The sequence below is a fragment of the Ostrinia furnacalis genome, unplaced genomic scaffold, assembly GCF_004193835.3.
Source record: "Ostrinia furnacalis isolate ACB-3 unplaced genomic scaffold, ASM419383v2 OfSCF0732, whole genome shotgun sequence".
NCBI lineage: Eukaryota > Metazoa > Arthropoda > Insecta > Lepidoptera > Crambidae > Ostrinia > Ostrinia furnacalis.
This window is the reverse complement of record NW_021130971.1, coordinates 1-23,831: the sequence shown is the minus strand read 5'-3', so window position 1 is coordinate 23,831 and position 23,831 is coordinate 1. Positions and strand designations below refer to the sequence as shown.

The 23,831-nt window shown below is 35.5% G+C and overlaps 2 protein-coding genes across 4 annotated transcripts; one reads left to right on the top strand and one right to left on the bottom strand.

Moving 5' to 3' along the window:
* Positions 1-1,123: 1,123 nt before the first annotated feature.
* On the bottom strand, positions 1,124-10,863 carry LOC114349928 (uncharacterized). 3 transcript variants are annotated; one of them, XM_028300526.1, is made up of 2 exons: positions 10,079-10,344; positions 1,124-3,117 (listed from the first exon to the last, which is right to left on the bottom strand). In XM_028300526.1, exons 1-2 carry the CDS (start codon positions 10,101-10,103, stop codon positions 1,211-1,213), a joined length of 1,932 nt encoding a protein of 643 aa, XP_028156327.1. In that variant the 5' UTR covers positions 10,104-10,344; the 3' UTR covers positions 1,124-1,210. The 3 variants fall into 3 exon arrangements, with proteins under 3 accessions (XP_028156327.1, XP_028156329.1, XP_028156328.1); XM_028300528.1 differs by lacking the exon at positions 10,079-10,344 and adding an exon at positions 10,351-10,582 and having other exon boundaries at positions 1,125-3,117; XM_028300527.1 differs by lacking the exon at positions 10,079-10,344 and adding an exon at positions 10,709-10,863 and having other exon boundaries at positions 1,127-3,117.
* A 2,880-nt stretch (positions 10,864-13,743) lies between these two features.
* Positions 13,744-16,703, top strand: meigo (Solute carrier family 35 member B1 homolog meigo). The gene is made up of 6 exons (XM_028300521.1): positions 13,744-13,935; positions 14,205-14,327; positions 14,710-14,943; positions 15,037-15,098; positions 15,464-15,611; positions 16,450-16,703. The coding sequence occupies exons 1-6, from the start codon at positions 13,744-13,746 to the stop codon at positions 16,633-16,635; spliced, it is 945 nt and encodes a 314-aa protein (XP_028156322.1). The 3' UTR covers positions 16,636-16,703.
* The last annotated feature ends 7,128 nt before the right edge of the window (positions 16,704-23,831 follow it).

The window sequence follows — 23,831 nt, the reverse complement described above, 5'->3', positions numbered from 1 at the left end:
GGAGATCTAAATGATTGCCAAGTTTATTGGAGGTTAGTTACTTTTTTATTTTTAGATTTTTTCCTATTCTTACACACAATTACCGAGCTGAATTAGGTACTATAAATCAGTCAACAATACCAAAATTCACTATTTGACCTTCATATCTTTATTACCTTTTGAGCTTCATGAAATTTGGGCTTCTAGGTGTCCTTATGGATATAATTAAATACACGTAATTTCATGTGTTTACGTTAAAGAAGTTTTGAGTTAGAGAAGGGTCAAGAGTGGCACCAAATGGTTCGTGTAATATTACACTTGGCGTTGGCTAGCCAGTTCCTTTGCTTGAACTTGGCTTGACACGCTGCCGCGTGTCTACATATATTATGCATTCACTGGCAGATGTGTTACATTGCGTACATTCAGCCTCATGCTAATTCTCTGAATATTAGCATAGGACTGTTTTTTTTTGTTATCCTGTCCCATGTCTATCAGAAAATATACCATATTTTAATCAGGGATGTTATGGATATCCGTTACCGTAACCGAAACTATTGAATATCCGAAAAAAAAACATCCGTAACCGTACCCGAAACCGATTCAAAAGTTTCGGATAAAGGCTTCTAAATCTTAATATTTGTTACTTGTCTGGCATTCCCTGGCTCCATCTAATATCCCCGCCTGTACCTTTATCATAGGTGTCGTCATAGTACATAAAGTGGCTATGTGAGTCGCGCAGCATCTTGCTATTTGAAGTTTACCTTTTTAAAGTTCTAGTATCCGTAACCGAAATTATCCGAAACTTTCGGATAATCCGAAATGATTTCATATCCGTAACCGTAACCGAAACAGGTATAATATTATTGAAATATTCGTAACCCTACTCATAACCGAAACTTCATATCCATGACAACCCTGAATTTAATATTTTAATATATTAATAAATATCTTTGGACAATTTCACACACCCTAAAGTAAGCAATTAATATGATTGTGTAATGGGTGCTAGCTTACGGATATACTACTTTGCTTAAAATACATACCTACATACATATCATACATAGTAAGTAACACCCAGACCCGTCACAGAAATTAAAATTCGTCATATCAATTTCTACCCAGCCGGGAATTGAACCCGGGACCTCTCGGCATAGTAGTCCGTTCTGAACCACTACACCAAACGGCCGACATCATAACCATACTTTCGATCAGAACTTAAGACATTTATCGCTTAAACTTGAGTAAATAAAAACTTACCTTTACGGGAGTTGTTTTGAAGAATCCTCTGAATTTCACTAGCTTCGGAGCCGCTCTCTGATTCGGAATAAATAATTTGGCCACCAAATTGAGAGTTGTTTTTCTTGTTATTATTTATTACTTTATTATTTTTTCCGACACTGTTAACACTTGTCGTACGAACAGGCGGCTTTGGGGGAATACTTGAAGATCCCCTGCTTCCGCTTCTGATTTTCAAAGCATTTGGCGAATACTCGACCTGAGAATTAATTGTTTTCACACACTCATTCGCCTCTTTAGAATCCGTGCTGAGCTTTTTGATCGCATCGTTCACTTGTACAGTAGCATTATTTAAGTACTGCTCTTCAAAACTGACTCGTTTGGTTTGCTGATTAATATCTCTCGTTTCTTGCGATAAGGTACCTCGATTTAAAATTACCACAGGCTTTTTATCTTCTACTATTGATAAAACGCTGTCCTTTATAAATAACTTTTCAGGATGTCTATAAATTATATCTTGCTCTCCATAAAATTCACTTCGGCCCTTTATAAATGAATCAGTTCGTCTTTCTGGAGCATTTCTTACGAATGGAGATTTCGAATATATTGTTTGATTTGTTATATAATTCGTTAACTCTTTGCCTCTTGGTAAACTGTAACTTCTGGGCTCTATGATAAAAGAGTTTGGAGAACTGCAACTAGAGTTAGAATATGTCATGTTGTATGTAGTATTATTATGACCATGCATGGGAGATCTCATAGACTGCCTTAATAAAAACTCGTCTTCCTTCAGCTTCTGTTCTTTTAATTTTTGCCAATAAAATGCCTCTACTTTCTGACGAGTTTTTTCCTTTTCCACTGCAACATTGTCAACTTTAACATTATCTTTATGCGGTTGTACAGATCTGACTTCATTTTGATCTAGTTGTCTGGGTGAAGGCGAAGACTTATTTCGTTGACTAGATCGACTAAGTGAATTTCGCTTTTCTTCCGCTTCCATCATTGTCTTTCTAACATGTTCATAAGGTGACACCATCTTAGGCATATTTGGGATCTTATGAATAATTGGCATTGGTGAAGTGGGTGCTGAATAATTGTATGGCTTTATAATAATTTCGTTAAAAATGTCTTTATCAGTATTTCTGTTACGCAATCTGTCATTATTCTTATCCAGTGATAAGCTGCGAGCCCTATTTGGTTGAATAGTGCGTACTTCCGCTTCTTTCTTGGGTGAAATAAGAAATCTAGTACTGACTTTTTTTATTTCTGCGCCTACTGCAGCAGGATCGGCATGAACTTTTGAAGCTCTATAAATATCAATTTCATCAAGAGGTGTTATTTTACCTGTCAATTTTTCTAGAGAATGATAATATACATCTGGATATTGTGGAGTTTTGAAACTATCTACTATCGAGTTATCGCTCATTTTACTGTGGATTATTTCACTCTGAGGTTTCCGGGGGACTTGCGGCTTGGCATTATAATATCTACAATCAATCTCTCTGTAGTTAACTATTTCATTTACATCATTTTCAACAATTAATTTATTTTTAACACTTTCTGAGACCAGAGTGCTGCTTGATGAATGATTACTAGGTATGTCTTGGCTGTAGTTATCGTTTTCACTAAATATACGATGCGATGCTGTAAGGTTTTCATAAATATTTTCATCACTTGTTTCATTTACTTGAGTTGCTTTTGCTGTAACCGTTTGAGGGTTTTGATATTGGTTACTTATCAGAGAATGCTCAGGATTACTCTTCTGATTTTTGAGATCTTTACCAACTGTAGTCTTTTCTTTACTTCTTTGGGAAAAAAATAATTGTGGAAATAGTTTTCGAAAGCTATTTGTTCGCTTTTTGCTAGTGTCAGACATTTTATGTGCGATCAGCAACGTATCATCTGCAACAAAAACAACTTTAAATACCTAATTATATTAATAAATAATTTTGCTTACGATAGGCAAAAACTCTCATAATGATTGTAAAAACTAAAAACCCAACTGCGTAAAAATGATCAGAAAAGATAGAAATAAGACAACTTAGGCTTCCACTTTGACAAAGGTCATAAATCTGTCAAACTCCATATAAAAAGCACCGGTTATTGTTATCACGTTGTTATTGTTACGGTTAAAATAAAGTTGTACAACTCTGCCGAAGTGTTCTCAAATACAGTTGGAGGCATCAATGACTACTTCTTCTATTGGTGATATGTATTTGATGCCTCACTAAGTTGTCTTGTTTCTATCTTTTCTGATGTTTACGCAGTCGGGTTTTTTTTACAATATTTTTTTTTTAGTTGAATAACATAAATTGCAAGCTATTTATGAAATCTTTTAATTTGATATGTCACTCTATAGGTTATGACAAAAAAAGTTTTTGAAGACATTATGGCGCCTAAACTCGGCCATTTTATTTATTTTTCAAAGGACAATGACCAAAAATGTATGGAGTGTGGTCCAAATGTCCACCACTAACGAGACCTATGGAGTAAAATAGTCTACTAAATACTGATTCATTATAACCAAACCGCAATCAAAAATAAGCTGTCAGTAAAAAGTTATGACTGAATGAAAAGTCATGTTTTTCACCTTTTCATCCGAAAAATGTTCTTGATATCATTATATCCATCGCACATTTTGGACAAATCTATGCATGTTATGTCATGTCGCTTCGTGTGCCGTGTTAGGTTCTCGCTAAAAGAAAAAAAAAGCTCAGAAGAAAGGCAACAATATTGGAATACTTGGAATAATGCGAAAGGATTAAAAATAGTCTTATTTCCAACTGGTGCGGGGTTATTAGATGAATTATATTATATGTATATTATACTAGCTGTGCCTACGACTTTGTACGCGTAAAAATAATATTTCCCATTTTTACAACATTTGTCTTTACTGCTCCGCCCCTATTGGTTGTAGGGTGATGTTATATAACCTAAAACTATCCTTTATAAATGGGCTATCCATAACAAAAAGATTTTTTGAAATCGGGCCTATAGTTCCTGAGATTAGCGCGTAAACTACTACAATTTTCCATCCAGCCATAACTTTTTACTGACAGCTTATTTTTTTTTCGTCCCATACTGAAAGTTAATCTCTATTTAATGGACTATAATCCAATATAGGTCTCATTAGTGGTGGACATTTGGACCACTTTTGGTCATTGTCCTTTGATATACCCAATTACCCAGTGCCATTCTCGCGGTTGAGACGAATCTAACGACACTTCTCACACTGATATTGATCAATCCGTTTAGGCCTACGGATTAGGCTGTAGAGCGCGCGTATCAAAGAAATATAAGAACAATGTAAAGTTAAATTGGAATCATGGGATCCCGCTGCAATGGAATATTTAGCGCTATTTTTTTTTGCATTTAAAAACTTTGTAGATTTTATTCGTAAAAGCAAGTGATTTTCCTGGAATTCCTTACTAGTCAGGTCAAGTAATAAATATTCAACGAGTCGGGTTTTCTCCGCTTCGATCGATACCAGTTGAATATTGAAGATATTCATTTAAATATTTACTCAACATCTCCGAGACCTGTTCATATTATGAAATGAAAGTTGTGTGAAATGACACACCAGACCATATTGGCTTCGCCATAACCACGTAAATGAATGAAAAGATTCNATTATCTATATACAGGGTGTTACTTTGCATTCTTGCCATATTTACAGAGGTTACTATATTACTGATACTGAACACAAATCCGTAAAAAAATAATGCCCGAAAAAATTTTTTTTTAATCTTGAATATTTTATTTTATCGACAATCTGTTAAACACACCACTAATTATCGTAACACATGCACATCACTTGTTGGCGATGGCGATGGAGACTTTTTTACTTTTTATTGTATTTTTAAATATATCTACAGGGTGTTGATTTCAATCCTCGCCATATTTATTTAGGTGATCTATTATGACTTATATAAACTCATTATCCACCAAAAAAAAAATTACAAACGAAAGTGGAATTTTTAGCGAATATTTTCCGTGCTAAATCATCTGTACTGTGGCTCACAATACTGCGATAGTTTACACTGCGGCACTCATCCAGCTACGCGGATCGCTCGCTTATCATGTTGGATAACCTCCTGAACGAAGCCACTTAAAGTAGGTAGTGTAAAAGGTATTTTTCTTTGACTACCTAAAGTTATAGTTCGTTTTAAATTTTTTTCAAACTCATTTTTTTTACTGATTCGTGATCAGAATAAGCTACTTAATCAACTCCCTGAATATGGCGAGGATTGAAATCAACACCCTGTATAGTTCCAAAATACTGGACTGTCCTGTCGATGACATTGACAGTGGGGCGCCACCGTCAATACCGGATCGCTGGTTCAGATTTTTGCCATGTTGGAAACCATATAGTTGAACGATGGTAGCGCCCCCCTGTCATTGAGTTTGGTGGGACAGTTCAGCGTGGGTCATCTATATTGCAATCTATTGTCTTTAAAATGTCTTTTTGACACTTGTAAAAAACTGAGAAATCCATCAAACACAAATTACGTTATAGTTCCAAAATACTGGACTGTCCTGTCGATGACATTGACAGTGGGGCGCCACCGTCAATACCGGATCGCTGGTTCAGATTTTTGCCATGTTGGAAACCATATAGTTGAACGATGGTAGCGCCCCCCTGTCATTGAGTTTGGCGGGACAGTTCAGCGTGGGTCATCTATATAAACATGTTATAAATAATACAAAAATGACTGAAGTGTATTCAAACAACGAATAATTTAATCAAGATGGTGCTTGGAGTGTCTGCAAGACGTCTTAGACGAAATGCTTGATGACGTACCCTTAGCGTTACACCAAATCCTCTACTACCAGCAGGATGGTGCTCCCCCACAATAAGGACGTCAAGTGCGCGAATAATACGTTTGGTGATCAGTGGATTGGACGAGGGGTCCAGTAGCTTGGCCACCACGATCCTCGGACCTGACACCAATGGATTTTTGGAGTGACTTGAAACGACTGGTATGCGCAGAAGAGATAAACAGTGTAAACGCGTTACATGAAAGGATTGTTTTAGTGAAACTGTGATACAAAACGTTTATGTGTTGCGAAAACTAAAGCGAAAAACCTACGCTTCGCCGTGCTAGACTGTGCCTTCATCAGAACGGAGGACACTGAACACTTGCTTCGCAGTACGTAAACTTTGTAAGTAGGAACTTATGAATAAATAATTAATTGTGAATAAGGTGATTTCATTTCATATTTAATTTATTAATTTGTAAAAATAGGGTACAATGTTGTAAATTAATTGAAACCCTATTAATTATTACGTATTTTTGACGGTCTTAGGCCCGTATCTAAAGTAGAAAGAAAAATCTGAAATGAACTGAAGAGTATTTTAAAATAGTTATTATGACTGGATAAAAAGGCTGGTACCCAAAGCCATAAAATTAAGAACTAGGCCACGCCCACTAGGTTTATTCCACTTGCACCTGTAGAACGTGCGAGACAAAATTGGTTTATTCCAATTTGTACTGAAAAACCAAATTTACTAAAATCTTAGTGTACTTTCTTTATGGGAGTCTCTTGTTCATCTTAAATAATAGGTATTGTTACCTACTTTTATCTCTGTGAATATGGCAAGAATGCAAAGTAACACGGTGTATATAAAAGAAAGTCATGTTAGTTACTCCACTTATAACTCAAGAACGGCTGAACCGATTTAGCTGAAAATTGTCAGGGAGGTAGTTTAGAGCCAGGAGAAGGACATAGGATACTTTTTATCCCGTTCGAAATAAAAAAAAGTCTGCTTATTTATTGCCATTAAGGCGGAACAAAGTTCGCGGGGTCAGCTAGTTGAGAATAAATTGAAAGTAATATTTAATAGGTAGTATAGGTAGCTTTCCCCCCCGCGGCTTCGCCCGCGTGGAATTTTTTCTGTCACAGAAAAACTTTATCGCGGCGTTCCTGTTTCAAAAACCGGTATAAAATCTATCCTATGTCCTTTCTCGGGATTCAAACTATCTTTATTCCAAATTTCATCCAAAACGGTTTAGTGGTTTAGGTGTGAAAGCAAGATAGACAGACAGAGTTACTTTCGCATTTAAATATTAGTATAGAAGTATAGATTTCTTTTTGTAATACGATATTATTATCATTGATAATAGTTACAGATAAAAGTGTAAAAATTTATCTTCTTCTGGGTGTGGTAGATAAAACAATGACAACAGCTTAATAATAACATACAAACGAAGGTCACGTCAAAAAAGATGCAACTTACTGATCCATGTATAAAAACGAGCTCTTTCGTTCGTACGATAATAAAGATTGGTAATTTAGTCACACTTCACCAAATCATTACAATAAACGTCAATTTATTATTCAAGAGCTCTTTGATTAGGTACCCAAAAATAAATATATTTTTATTAGGTAGTAGTTTTTAGTCGAACACGTGCGCCCTTCCAAAACCATTTAGTACAGAAATAATACTTATACAGTGCAGCAGCCTGTCTGGCGCAACGTAATTGCTTTTAGCGGCTACGCTATATTTTGTCTGGGATTTTCTGATAGTAACGAACGATTCTATCAGGGATGCTCGTCTTTGAAGACTCCGAATAAATGAAATTAAAACCGCGGATGAAATTAAAAACGAAGGATGCCTAGTCCGATTAATCAAAAAATAATGCTTGGAACACAATTTGTAACTTCGTAAGTTTGTTTTCTCTCGTAGCGCTTGAGCCACGGGAGAGGGGGTTTGATATTTTCAAATCATGAGGAAATCGATTATATCAACGCTTTTTAAACAATTCAACACTTCGGCCAAAGGTGTATAATTATGTCGGTCGAACAGTTAGATATCGTATTTGACAAAAGGCTCCTCTCCATAAAGTGATTTGGCAAAGAGGTGCCAAGATAACCACTATCACAAAGAACTACCTACCACGGAAGGAAATGTATCTACGTTAGTCTTTGACGGCTATTTCTTTTCTTATCAACCTCTAACTGTACGAAAGTAACAGAGCATCAAAGGCGCTATCGACTCAGCAAGTCTGTTGATATCCATATTATCCATATCATCGAAGACACAGAGATGAACGTCAAATAAGAAGATTTTGTCGAATAAGTCCTGCAAAAGCAGGCAGGTGAGAAGGACAATGGGATCAGAACCCTTCAAGATGAAAGTGATGCGGACATTCTGATCGTAGATACGGCTGATCAATGTACAACGTGCACATTCACAGACGTGGCAATCAGCGGGGCTATGGTATACGGTGAAATCATAAATCCTGACTACTTAAGTCATTTGAGAGGACAACGCAATAGTGCTTGCTAAATTCATTTGGGATTAGTCGAGTAAGTAGGAGAATACGTAAGCGCGTGAAGCGATTGTGGTTTGAAGAATAACGGTTCTTCGGAATATCAATTTGTTATTCTTTACGAAAAATTCTGACACGGAATTTTTCATTTTGTACGACCTGAATGTGGTTCAAATTGAAAAACGTTCATGGAGAGGTAGGAAAATAATAAATATTACCTACATACAGGAGTTTACGAGGAATTGGTTGAAATCGAATATCGACCTGTCGGTATGAAGGTCTGGTAAGCCATAAAATGTCAGTGAAATATTGAATGCAGCTAAAATTGTGAGGAGTGGTAACTTATTTTTTTTAATTACTTACTAGATCTCATTCATATCAATTTTCGTTGGAAGTTTGCATGGTAAATTGGTAAATAGTAATGTACCTCCATCATATATTTTTTTTAGTTTTATCAATCTCTTAACTGCTCTTAACTTAAAAGTTACGACGACGACGACGACGACGACGACGACACATTTTACCACTTTGGAAGCGTTTCTCGCGCAAACTATTAAGTTTAGAAAGAATTATATTAGAAACCTCAATATCATTTTTGAAGACTTTTTTTCTATTTTTGAGTGAAAATCGTAATGCGGTTCACAGAATACATCTACATACCAAGTTTCAACAGTAATAGCTCTTAAAGTTTCGGAAAAAAGTGGCTGTGACATACGGACGCACAGACAGACATGACGAATCTAAGGCTAAGAACTCACGGCGCGATTTTCACCCGCGACCTCAGCGGTTGCCGGCCCGCTGCTTCTGTAGAATGCAGATACTTATGTAATTTAAAAACTAATGCAAAACTCAAGGCGCGGTTTGCTGCGCCCGCAGTGTGCGCGGTTGTATGCGGGTCCCGCTGCATCGGCAGGCAACTATGTATTGGAATCGCGCGGGCCGCGAACAGCAGCCTCTGCGGTTTTCGATTGGTGAGCGACCATTTTGTACCAGTGACTGCCCGTCTTGCCCGCCACCTTTGCGGACGATGATCGACGGCTGCGTAACCGCTGACTGAAATAACCGGTGGTCCCGTGAATTTTGAAATAAACCCGCAATTCCACAACCGCCGTGGGCGCGGGTGAAAATCGCGCCGTGAGTTTTTAGCCTATAGGCTTCCGTTTTTTACCATTTGGCTACGGAACCCTAAAAAGGGAATGATGAAGCGTATTAAAAAGCGCTTTGTTTGTAGGTAGGTATTATTATTATTTAATTACGATTCGCAATTTTCGCGCGTTCCAATACATAGGGACATCAGTAATTACGACAGTAAACCAGACAAAAATGTACCTACTTCATTAGATAAAAGTTATGCAGAATACGTTTTCACTAGATTCTTGGGTATTTTCGTAATACATTAGGTAGGTACGTACATTATATACCTGCCTACCTACTTAGTTGGTAAATCTAAGATAGTACCTACCTACCTACCAGATCGTATCCACAAACACTACCGATATACCTAGGTACCTAAGTACTAAACATAATTACTATTAATTTTATCTAATTAATGTAAAACAGCGTTCGTTGTAATAATAATTAAGACTCACCATCAACTGAGTAGGTATGAGTCATGGCAGAAAATAAACCAACACCACTCGAATTTGCTGCATTTACGAGTAATATTATGTCATCTGTTCAAAACTTAACCTCGATAAGTTTGACAGTTTCACTATGTAACTTATCTTCTCTTAACCGGGTAACAACCTGGGATTCGCTTTATCACTATTTACAACAAATTTAGATGACATTAGGTATCATAATTATCAACAAATATGTACAATACGGTTCAGAGTGGACCACTTCACAAGTTATTACTCACACGCACGCAAACATCTAAAAAGTTTGTTGTTTTCCAGCAGGGTAGGGTTTTCATGAAATATTTCGCGTTAATTACTGACAGTGAGCTAGTCTTAAAATTTCTTTGAACTGATCATGTCAAACTAAAATGTTTAGCTTAACTTGCGAGGAATGTTAATACTTTGATGCAAAGAAGGCTAACAAACATTTTACAAAAGTTTAGTTGAAGGCCATGCAACCTCGTAATATAAGTTTACTTATTAATCACACTGAATTAGCCTCTATTGTACAGCAGATAAGACTCAATTCTTTTGTACTGTTTGTAAATAATCTAAACATGTCAAAAGACGTTCCTTTTACCAAACAAAATTGTATTTTACCTTGTGTTGATTCCTTTATGGATTGTTTTTGCTGATTGTTATAAATAATCAAACAATTCACCAAATCTCTATTCTAACATAACACTTCTTTACCTATTTGTTTACGCTCGCAACTCACGTGTAATGTAATCTGTGCCCAGACCTAAAGACCATAGATTAAAGTTTAAGGTCTCAGACCCAACAACAACTTTTTTTTACTTCGTTCAAACGTTAAAATAGTAAGTACTAATTATGGCGGGAAATTTAAAAGTATAGAATGAATTTGATCTGCCATAAAACTTTTATTTTTTTTAGTGTGAGTTGTAAAATGGATGTGATTACACGGTTTGAGCTCACAGTATTATCAAACTCTGATCTCCGCTAGTAGCAATTCTGCTTGTTTTGAACGTTTTGAATTGCGATTTTTATTTTCTTTCTTCAACCTTTCAACGCTTCAAAACGTCTATGCCATGTCACATGTCAATAACAATATCAATGTAATGTCAATAAAAAAACTTATCGAGCATGAAGGTTGACTTTTTTTTTACAACCCCTAACAAATCAAACGGAATGCGGGCGAAAATGTTTATCAAGAGTAAACACAAAACAGCGGAATATTTTTTTTGTTTTTGACTTAGCTTTTGCATGAGTTACAAAATACATATTATACCTATTTATTTATTCTCAAAAACATCATGTTGTGTAAATGCATTACATGAAATTAATGCAAGCAAATATGTTTATAAAATATTTCAAATTAATGGTAATTAGTTAAAATCAAAATTAAATAAACAATTTAAACATTTGCACTTTGTGTTGGAATAAAACACTACTGATTAATGGTCATAAAATATTATAATTTTACAGTAGAATCCTAATTTAACTTTTTAAAATCGATGAACTTATAAAAGTGTATGCGCGAGTCTTTTTTTAATAATTTTAATTTAAATAAGTACTAAAATAACATTCTCTCACTGGCTTTGGCCTTGTCTTACTACTATTCGTATCATTAAGTCCACCTCAGGATGTTAGCGCCATCTATACGTCATATGTGAACCTACAAACTGGGATTCGATTTTAACGACATCTATATGGAAATAAAGAAACTACTTAAGTAGGTATAATAATATAAAAACAATTTAAATACGTTTTAGTTTCTATTAACGCGTATGTTGTTTGGTTTCTAATCAAGTAAATTCACGTGCAAAGTTATTTATTGTATTCTGAGTCTACTACCGTCGAATATGCTAGCACCTGTTTAACAGATGAAACATGAGATGGCGCTTATTGCCATTTTATAAGATCGTTTAGATTTTTTGGGGTTCTGTAGCCAAATAGCAAAAAACGGAACCCTTATAGATTATGTTTGTCTGTCCGTCTTTCTGTCCAATGTCACAGCCACTTTTTTCCGAAACTATAAGAGCAATACTGTTGAATCATTGGTATTTAGATGTATTCTGTAAACTGCATTAAGATTTTCACACAAAAATAGAAAAAAAGCAATAAATTTTGGGGGTTCCCCATAACTACTTAGAACTGAAACTCAAAATATTTTTTTTTCATCAAACCCATACGTGTGGGGTATCGGTATAATTATTGTTTCGGTTATGGATACGGTTACGGATATAGGAATAATACGTTACGTATGTTACGGATATTTATGCTTTAGAATGCAATTTGCAATAGTGGTCCAAAACGGTTCATTCATGGCCGCACACTATATACATCGAATAAAAAGTAATTAAAAAATTAAAATTGATTCTAGATGGCGCTATAAAGCTAAATCAGGCTGTTATGCCTTTTCATATTAATGCCATTACATCCGAAACTATCCGAAACTTTTTAATCAGTTACGGTTAAGTACGGATATATTTTATTTCGGACATCCGAAAGTTTCGGTTACGGTTACGGATATCCATAACATCCCTGATATATTCGGGTATGGATAGGTCTTCAAAAATTGTCTAGTGTGTAAAAACATACTGTAGATAGCATTTTGCACAAAGAAAACATTATAGAAAGATAACTTTAGTATTTGTCCACCATTGACCAGCATTGGTAATATCACTAAGCACGGAGTCAATTATTTTAATAGTTATTATCTACTAGCTTTCCGCCCGCGGCTTCGCCCGCGTGGAATTTTGTCTGTCACAGAAAAACTTTATCGCGCGCGTCCCTGTTTCAAAAACCGGGATAAAAACTATCCTATGTTCTTTCCCGGGACTCAAACTATCTCTATGCCAATCCCTGTATGTGGTGCACTCATACCGATCCCAAGGAACCGTACTTACTCATAACAATAAGACACACACTGATGCATGTATTCATGCACTTGACAAACTTATGTTTTGAAACGCTGGTAGGGTAAAAAAATAACGAGATTTGACGATTTGTAAGAATTAATTTATTTTAAAAAGGTAAATAAAGATGTTTTTGGTTTTGTATTTAACAAATTTTCAGTTTTATCGGAATTAATTAATTTTCGAATCGAGTCGCACGATATCATTCGATGACTTTGCAAATGCAGTACGATGATACGATTACTTTTACGTTGCGGCAATCACTAAAATTCGCTAAAATGACACTAATGACGTTTAAAAAGTGGCACGCTCGGCTTCATACAATTTTTGACACATGCTGCATCTATCCATATCTGTGATGGTTACTCAATTTTTGTCAACGTCAAATTGATGATATAGTTCCAAAATACTGGACTGTCCTGTCGATGACATTGACAGTGGGGCGCCACCGTCAATACCGGATCGCTGGTTCAGATTTTTGCCATGTTGGAAACCATATAGTTGAACGATGGTAGCGCCCCCCTGTCATTGAGTTTGGCGGGACAGTTCAGCGTGGGTTATCTATACCTACGTGTTGTTTTCACATTTGCCCATTTGCTCGTTTGTCGATTTATAGACTGTTGATCTGATTTAAATGCAATTTATTGTATTACGTGTCCTTTGTAGACAGAGAAGTGTCTTGTGATTATATTTAGTGCTATAATATTGTGTGATCTTTCATAATTTAATTCAGTATTCTGAATAAAACTTTCCAAAATGTCTCGGGCAAGAAGCGAATTTCGGTTTATTCTGTACGCGGGCGGTATATTTGTTTGCTATTTTATTTTTGCAATGTTACAAGAGAAAATTACACGTGGAAAGTATGGTGATGGGGACAAGTTCACATGTACTCTATCTTTGGTGTTAGTTCAGTGTATTGTGAACTATGTATTCGCGCAAATACTAATGGTAATATTCAATTCTGTAATATGTATTTAATCTTAACTTCTTGAATTTATATCTCACAATCCATGTTTGATACTTGGGCCATAACTCATGTCTACTAAACACAGAAGTTTTGAAATATTTTATGATTACATTAAATGCTCTGAACCTGAATCCTATCCAGATTTTTATAAGAAATATCTATTGCAAAATTTGCTTTGGTAGGTAGGTACTACATACTACAATATTTGTTAAATTTTACAAGAGAAATTAATGTTTATAAATTGTTTCAGGTGTCGTGGAAACATGAAGTTGATACAACTAAGAAAGTGTACTACTTTTCATCAGCTCTGACCTACTTGTTGGGTATGATCAGCTCTAACATGGCCCTGCAATGGATAAATTACCCGACACAGGTAAACTAGTTTATTTTCAGTTCAGTGGGTGAAGCCAGTTGTAGGCAAAAGCTAGTGAACATATAAAACATGTCCTTGCTCTAGCTTTTGAACTTAACTGTACTTACACAGGGCAGTAGTAAAATAAATGATGTGATCATCATGTGCATGGATCTGTTATAATTATATTTACTTCTTCATTATATCCTTGCCATTGTTTTACAAATTTTACCCATAAAAAATCCTGATATCTGTTTGTGCTTGATGATTTAGGTAATAGATTTGATGAAACAATGGAGTTAGAAGTGTCTTAATTTTATTTAGCTTAGTAAATACGAGACTTCAAGTGAACTGTGTGTAGAACTGAAAGTTAAGTAATAGTCAAAACATCTTATATTTTCAGGTTGTAGGCAAAGCAGCTAAACCAATTCCAGTTATGGTTCTTGGAGTATTAATTGGTCACAAATCATATCCTCTCAAGAAATATTTATTTGTGCTCTTGATTGTTATCGGAGTAGTACTGTTCATGTACAAGGATCAAGTCAAGAAAGGCTCAGATGATTCGCAAGGTTTTGGTGTCGGTGAATTGCTATTGATTCTGTCTCTCACAATGGATGGTCTTACTGGTGCTGTCCAGGTAATAAATATTTTATGTTTTTTTACTTCAATCAAGAATAATACATAAAGTTTGCCTGAATTCTTATAATTCATATCATTTTATCTCCTTCAGGAAAGAATCAAAAGTGAATCTTCGCCTACAGCCTACTCCATGATGTTAAACACTAATTGGTGGTATGTAAAAATGAGAATCTGTATTACTTGTAAAAATATTTATAATATCTTGTGAAAAATAAATGGCATGGCGAATTCTTATACTTTATTTTGTATTCTAATGTGCAAAGCATTTTGCTAAAGCGATCTGTTAATCTTTTCATTTCATAATATAAGATTTTCTGGAGCGAACCAGGGTATTTTTCTTTTAATAAACAACTCATAGGGCTCAAGGACTAGATAGTAAAAGCTAAATTGAAACTGCCTGTAGTAATCCATAGGAAAAAACTACCGGATATTGTGCAGATTCAACCTACATTATTAGTCTGTATTCAAAATTATATTGCATTCTATATGTAATACGTATTTATTTTCAATTTTTCCAGGTCCACCATTATCCTGTCCATCTGTATCCCGCTGACTGGTGAAATATCCAGATTCACAACCTTTGTATCAACATATCCTGAGGTGCTACTGTACCTTGCTGGTTTGGCGTTTATGGGAGCTTTAGGACAGCTATTCATATTTTTCATGGTATGTTTTATTTTATACTCAACAAACATTAAACATAAATTAACATGGCCAAAATTCATCTTTTCATAAACAGCATAAGATGTTATTTTCATTCGGCATTTTTGTCAAACAGCAATTTTTACAGATTACTTTTTACCCAAAAAAGTCTTGTAGACTGGGATCGAACTTGTTTTTGTGGAATCTTAAATCGGCAGTCTGACACTGAAACCTATATCACCATAAATATGACAAGTCTTTCAATATAACTGAATACATTTAATCACTTTATTTAAACCTACATAATAACCTGTTGCATGTGAATACTGTGCCTCCTCCATGAACCAAATTTTTTAATATCACATTTTGTATTTACTCAATATTTATGGGATTTTTTTCGGATTCAATAGTATTGCGTATTTTTTAATCGTTTGTTGTGCGAGTAGATGGAATAGATTTAGTATATTTATTTATTTTATTTATATTATACTTGTATTTCATACGCCCTAAAAATATATTTCAATTTACCACAAGGTCGTGACTGGTGAGGTGCACAAGAGCTGTATTTTATTCTTAATATTTCCTTAAATATCATCAGCTGTAATAAGAATCCGAAACCATTATTTTAAATATGGTGGTGATTCTGATACTTAGCTCTTTTTACTAAGGACCCGGTCTGGTCAGTCTATTGTTCATATTAGTCAAATGACGTCCACTGCTGGACAAGGTCTTCCCCAAAGATTTCCATATAAAATTCAGTTAACCTATATTTAAAAACAATTATTTACAATAGTCAAACAATATCATGACTTATTATTGCGATTTATAATATAATTAATTTGTTTTGTATTATACATTTCAGGTGTCCGAGTTTGGCCCACTTCCATGCTCCGTTGTGACAACGACAAGAAAGTTCTTCACCGTTCTAGCATCTGTTATTATATTTGGTAATGTGCTCCTGGGGCGTCAATGGATTGGAGCTATCTTCGTGTTTTCAGGTATACATTTTCACTTTATTGGGTTGAAAATTTGTGTGGCCATAAAATGAAAAAAGTAGATCTGAATACACCACGGAATAACTAGGCTGTTGGGACATGAGTTTAAATAAGAAGTCAATAATGGATGACAGTTGTATAGTATACAGAGTGAGTCACGTTAAAGTGTAAATATGAAAATAGATGAAACTAGACCTATTTTTATCGACAAAAAAGAGGTCCAAAAATTTTTGAGATTTTTTTTTTAATATTTTCTTCCAATTACTTATTGTTAAGAAAACGTAATAACTTTTAAACTAAGCGGTATATCCTCATAAAATAAAAACAGTAATAATGCTAAATAAATAGGCAATACTAAAAAATACATAAAATACACAAAAAATGCCAACAAATAATAAAAAATGATACTTTTTGAAAAAAATGTGCTTAAAAATTCGTATTTTTTTGGTTATTTGATAAATTTCTCCAAAAAATGCCCCTATAACAGATGGTTTTTGTTACTTTTTATTATTCTCTATCGTATTAATTTTGTAAAACTAAAAACCGAATGTCTCTCTCTATCCCTATCACAACATTTGCTATGATCGTTTGAACAAAGGCCTGCCACCACATTTTTCTCCGCTACAGGTAGAGACAATTTCAATTTTAACTCAAATGCTTATTTTACTTCGAAATCTTTTGTTTTTATTTAAAATCTAACTTGTCTTTATCAAAATTACAAATCTAGAGTCACTTTCAGTTTCGTTGTTAACGAAGCGTTGAATGGCGCGCCCGGAGAGGCTTAGTTCAAACGATCATTGCAAACGTTGTGATTGGGATAGAGACATGCGATTTTTGGTTTTACAAAAGTGATACGATAGAGAATAATAAAAAGTAATAAAAACCACCTGTTATAGGGGCATTTTTTGGAGAAATTTATCAAATAACCAAAAAAATACGAATTTTTAAGCAGATTTTTTTCAAAAAGTATCATTTTTTATTATTTGTTGGCATTTTCTAGGTATTTCATGTATTTTTTTAGTATTGCCTGTTATTTAGCATTATTACTGTTTTTATTTTATCAGGATATACCGCTTAATTTAAAAGTTATTACGTTATCTTTACAATAAGTAATTGGAAGAAAAAAAATCCTATAAATTTTTTTAAAAAAATCTCAAAAAATTTTTGACCTCTTTTTTATCGATAATAATAGGTCTAGTTTCATATATTTTCATATGTACACTTTAACGTGACTCACACTGTATTTATTATCTGGACACCGCGGTGCAGCTTTTTCGCAAAACAGAACAATGCCATCTAACGGCAACTAACTTGAGAGTTTACATGCAAGGTTTCGTTTCGTTGGTTTGTCAATTTTGTTGAATCAAAGGAAGGATTAAGACTAGCTTTTAATTTTTTTGATGCAATCTCAAGAAAAATTACCTACATCAGGAGCCAAGGGTAGTCGTAGTTTCGTAGTCTCTTCATTGGTCGTCTTTTTTTTTTTGCTGAGAATTTGAAAGTGACATTTACGTTCATCTTGGGTGGCCTACGGCACTCGAGAGTCAAAACTTCTGGAAGCAAACTACCAATTTCTTTTTTTTAAGAATATAAAAACTGCACTTAAGGATCTGATTGTAATTAATAACATAAACAGCATATGATGATTCCTAAGTAACTGCGAACACTTGTATAATGCTCTCCAAATCTTCAAAGGTCCTTGCTGTAGGCCTCTTGAACCTATTCCGAAAGTTTTCCAATGGCAAGCAATCATATTGATCTAACTTGAGAGCCAGTTTAGTGGTGTTGTCATAGAAATATCTGTAGCGGGCCCACAAGCGATGTGGATGTGACACCGCGTTGCACAATACGGCGAAATTATTGCGGTGCGGCATCGTACGTAACTGATCGTGTGCTTTAGCTCTCACGCTCAAGGTTTTTCTTTCACTTTTTGAGTGAGAGAGTAAGCATAAAATTACCTTTTCAACATGGACATTTGGGTTTTCTAAAAAAGTCGCTACGTTCCATCGATTTAATCGAGTTGCATGCTGTTGATGTTTATATTTGTTTACTAAAAGTGTTTTTATGCAAGTATGAAGATTGTTTAATTTGTTGGTTTGTTGTATAATGTGTGGAATTAATATTCTGCAAGCACTTTTAAAATACCAAACCAAAGTAACCGACATAGCTCGCAGAATTGCTAAAATCAAGTGGCAGTGGGCGGGGCACATAGCTCGTAGAGACGATGGCCGTTGGGGCAGGAAAGTTCTCGAGTGGCGACCACGGGCTGGAAGACGTAGCGTGGGCAGGCCTCCTACTAGGTGGACCGACGATCCATCCATAAAGGTCGCGGGAAGAGCCTGGATGCGTTCAGCGCAGGACCGTTCATTGTGGAAAACCTTGGGGGAGGCCTTTGTCCAGCAGTGGACGTCATTTGGCTGAAACGACTTTTAAAATATTTTCATCGCTTTTTGTCAGTAAACCAATGACCAGGGTGAGGAGTACATTCAATTCGGTTTCCAATTTTTCAATAAGTGGGTGGATCAGTTTTGATATGTAACTAGCGATGGCTTGTTCAGGTGTCTTTGGGGTTTGATTTGTGGAAGAAAGTTCTTTATAAACGCTAACAATCAAGATTTCGTAGTGATCTTCAATACAAGCGGGTGTCTGTTTTGTTCATAGTTATTTGCAAAGCAAAATCGCAACAAACAAATCATAAAAAACACGGTCTAAAATTTTTACGTTTACTGATTTATATAAAATCTTAGACCGTATTTTTCATTAATTAATATTTATGCCAACTGTTCGCCTTCGAGCAGTTTGCCTCTCTTATCTGTGTTGAAGATTTTCAAGCCGTCTTTCATTAGGAAAAAGTAAAGCAAATGCTAAAGGCTCAATATTGGGACTGGTTGATTTTAGTGTAGTAAGATGTTGAGAATATTCTTGTACAGAAGTCTATAATTTAATGGAGGTCCGCCGTTTTTTCCTACAAACATGACCGCTACCTCATTATTTGATGGGAGTGTTATACCGACGCAAATCAAGAGATTTCATGTTTATAAAACTGCATTGATACCGAATGTTTGGGTCGAGGCTGCTTTCATTTCCTCTTCAGCTAAAATTGCAGCCGTCCGTAATCCAATTGGCTAAAGGATTGGATACATTGAGCAGTTTGTAAGGACATCATTATATTGGTAATTGAATGGTGTTATTTGAAAGCGCTAACTAAATCTGCTTGAATATTTACGCTTCTTCTGTGGTTTGCCAATCATTTAATGTAATAGGTACTAACTTGAAGGCAATACTAACTTGGCGACATGTTGGTTCCTGGCAATTACCACCTGCCTGTCTGACTTTACCAAAGAAATCAAGGCAATCTTGAGTTAGATGTCTGGTAAATATAAATTTAATTTCTTCTGATTTGAAGTCTTCGTGAAGTTGTAAATTGTAATAGAGGTTTTATAGAAACTTGAAATCCGTGAATAAAATTCATAATATTCGTTAGGTACATCGTTCTGCGTATCAATTTTTATTAATTTCAAGATTTTGAAAAATGACAACATTTCTTCTAAAAACTCGGTTTGATATTTCTTGCCATAAAAAGCACTTTTTAAATACTAAAACAAAAATATTACTACGTATTATGTGAGAAACTCGAAAACAAAAACAAAACACGCACGACGCAGACGACACTCGAGTGTCGTGTCACGCCTGCACGCCCTGAGATTGACCACTGGCTGATCTAGTTTGAAGCGGTTTCGGCTCATACGTGACAAGCGGCCAGTGGACACGCACACACACGCGTTGCACTTGTAGTGATGTACCTAACCTATCACAGCTCATTCGTATGTAGCTTTGTCTCTGTTCCGTTTCTTTACTCATGTGCCATAATCTAAGGTGGAATCCTTGCTTTTGTGTATTGTAACAACTTCGGCTGGAACTAATGGGAATGGATGGACTGCGACGAACATGCAGTTTAGAAGATTTATACCTTTTTATAGTAGTTTTAGTATAATGTGTAACTGTAATAACTGGATCAATTGGAGTCCAATTATTTCTTAGTTTCACTCTGTGGCGAGTGAGAGAAGACGACCTCTAGTATTATTTTCGACTTCTTATGTTAATATTGTTAAAACTAAACCATATTATGCGCAACGGTCAATAACATTGACCGCAAAATACCGGGTTTTAATTGAACACCTACTTTTTCTAACGTGGAACCCTGGCTTTTGTGTAAGGTACCAGGTTCGGCTGGAACTAATGGGAGTGGTTGTAAACTGTTACTAAACCATTCATTAAGTACACCCCAATCCATCGCGCTAATTTCTGGCCACTTTCGTTGATTATAAGCCCAGTTTTTGAAAACATTCGTTCACTAGGAACGGATGTTGCCACGGTGTTACAGCGAGTTATATATTATAACTCTTTCAAATTGGGGTAAAAATATTAGTGGTTTCGCCACCATTCCAGAGGGCATGGTAATTTACCGCTCTGGTCTTTTGTTGGCAACAATTCGTCAGATAGATACATGTCTACCTTTTTTATTGCTTTCGAAAGAGGTGTGCTGTGCCGTAAGAAGTGCTCGTTTTGTCAAACATGGCCCATGGGCTGAGATTGTCCTCGACGTTGTAATTGGAGTTGTTCTCAATTGAATTCCCGTTAGAGATAATACGTTCTTTCTCGGATATTAAAACAGCTACTAACTTTCTCACCCTCTCTTTGGTTTTCATTGCTTCAGATTGGCTTGAAAATCCTTGCATCTTAAAACGAGGATCCATGAAGCAGAGTGCAGACTGCTTGTATTAAACGTTTAGTTTCCTGACCTTGTTAGGAACATAAGAAACTGAGAGCATCTAACGTATCATCATTCATTGAACATCTCAAATTATTACAAAAGAACCTATTAGCTGAAAAAACACGTTCAGAGCGACACTCGTTGGTGGAATGGAGAAGTTTTCAATTTTTTTCTATTAATAAAACTTTCTTCATTAGTTGCTTCCACACACAATGGGCACTCTCTGCTGGTTCAGATTATTTTCCTCGACATAATCTGCACACTGGATTGGTCTGTGTATATTTCGCCTAATTATTTCACAAAACTCCATAGGCTGTTCTCGAAAGTCTTTTGAAAACAGTTTATTATTGCGCCTGCTCTTTTAAAATCATCAAATATATGCAAATGAAATAGTGTTATTTTCTTTAAAAAAAAAAGCCACCCAATCGTCTTTCAAAATTACCTCATTACTTTTGTAATTTTTTTTCAAAAGGGAATCCTTTCACTTATTCCTTTGCGTTGAAAGGAAGGTACCAAATATCATCAAAATCAGGTGAATCCTCTAGTGCAGCTTCTCGATATATTTCCACCTGTCTCAGTCGCAGCTGCCGCCAAAAGGTGGCGACTGTACCTGTACGGTCGCTTATACCGAAAAAAAAAGAGGCGACCATTTACTTTGCTTTTAGCAACTAATTTTGCTGGGTTCGGCTCATTTTGAAACACTGTTGTTTTGTTTCGGTGTCATATGCATAGATCCAAAATCCTTCACCTGTATAGAGATGAATTTTAAACTGGATTTGATGCACTTTAAAATACATGTCTTTGACTGCGCACGAACGTTACGGTATGTTATCGACGAGGCCTTGGGGTGTAGGATCACTTTGCTTCATTCGACAAGAGACAGATACACTTGCCTTAGCTTTGAAATATTCTACAACTGACAAAGCAAAAAACAAATAATCGTTTCTTTGAAATCTATTATCTGGGCTCATAATTCTCGCTTGGAAGTAATCAAGAGCAGATATTGGAATATCTTGGAATATCTCTGTTTTCGCCGAATCCATTTTTCCCCATCAGAAAAAAGAAAGTACCAGCAAGCTCTTCCATTCTTTTTTCTCTCTCCATGTTGATTGGCGGTGCGGTCTTTCTTTAGATATCAACAATTCTGACTTGATCGTTGACTGACTCGGTTTCATAATTGGCGTTAATAACGTTTTCTAAATTCGGTACATTTTTGTCGACTGAATATAGTAAACTGGTCGAAAAAATAACTCTTTTCTAAATTATTCGTCGCTGTTCCTATAGAAGAAACAGCAGTGGTGGAATTAAGCGACATATTGCAAATAGGATTGGAAGGAGAAATGTCTTTAGATGAACAAGCAATCGGTTTATCATTACTAGTAATAGTATCATCAGACGACGCAATCGGTGCACTAGTGTTGAAAGGAACCATACATTTATTATGGGAACACGTGTAAACAGGTGACTCCTGGGTGACTACGTGTTGTATGGGAGTCGGTATGTTTGTGTTTAAAGGAACTATACATTTATTATGGGAACACGTGTAAACAGGTGACTCCTGGGTGACTACGTGTTGCATGGGAGTCGGCATGTTAGTGTTTAAAGGAACCATACATTTATTATGGGAACACGTGTAAACAGGTGACTCCTGGGTGACTACGTGTTGTATGGGAGTCGGCATGTTAGTGTTTAAAGGAACCATACATTTATTACGGGAACACGTGTAAACAAGTGACTCCTGGGTCACTACGTGTTGCATGGGAGGTAAGTCATGAATTAATTCAGAGTGTAGACCTTGAGAGCCAACGTCTTCTCCCTCTACGCCAATAAAATGGGCGTAATGCAATATGTATTTAAAAAGTGTTCATCCCCTGTAGTAATTGTTAAATTACGTCGTAGGATTGCGAATAGTTGATGAATATTCACAAAGCTCATGCAGCATGCTGTACCTCTAGATGACGCTCTATAACCCTTTGGGCCTCTGGCATGAGAATCAAACAGCCAATAATGCATATTGTCAGACAAGTTTTGACGTTCAATAGCAACGGAAACTGAATTGCTTGTAAGAATTCCACAACGGTAATTCTTAAAAAAATGATAAATAGCATTTTTCAAATTCAGGAATCCTTTTTCACTCTGATCTCAATCGATATGACCGTCTATCGAATTATTGTTTTGGACATCTAAATTTAACCACTGCATATTAAATAATAAATGCGGAAGAAGTTCTCGTAATGCTAGATGTAAAGAGCAGGGCTTCTTTATTCTAAAATTATAGGCGCTGATGAATTTCACAATTTTTATTGACGACTTTCAAGTAATAGCACATTACACGTTTGATAAAAAAGAGTAAAAAATAAACATTTTTATTCAATGTTGCCAACATGGTGGCGGCCACAGAAACAATATGTAATTCTAAAGAAGCAAACTAATTAGGTACATAAACTTATAGACTAAGAGCAACTGAACGCCAGA

Excerpts from the sequence above, each read along its gene's own strand:
- LOC114349928 (XM_028300526.1), bottom strand. The coding sequence starts at position 10,103 with ATGACTCATACCTACTCAGTTGATG. Across the intron at positions 3,118-10,078 it reads TCATACCTACTCAGTTGATG|ATGATACGTTGCTGATCGCA; the intron begins GTGAGTCTTAAT and ends TTTTTGTTGCAG.
- meigo (XM_028300521.1), top strand. The coding sequence starts at position 13,744 with ATGTCTCGGGCAAGAAGCGAATTTCGGTTTATTCTGTACGCGGGCGGT. Across the intron at positions 14,944-15,036 it reads GTCTTACTGGTGCTGTCCAG|GAAAGAATCAAAAGTGAATC; the intron begins GTAATAAATATT and ends TATCTCCTTCAG. Across the intron at positions 15,099-15,463 it reads ATGTTAAACACTAATTGGTG|GTCCACCATTATCCTGTCCA; the intron begins GTATGTAAAAAT and ends CAATTTTTCCAG.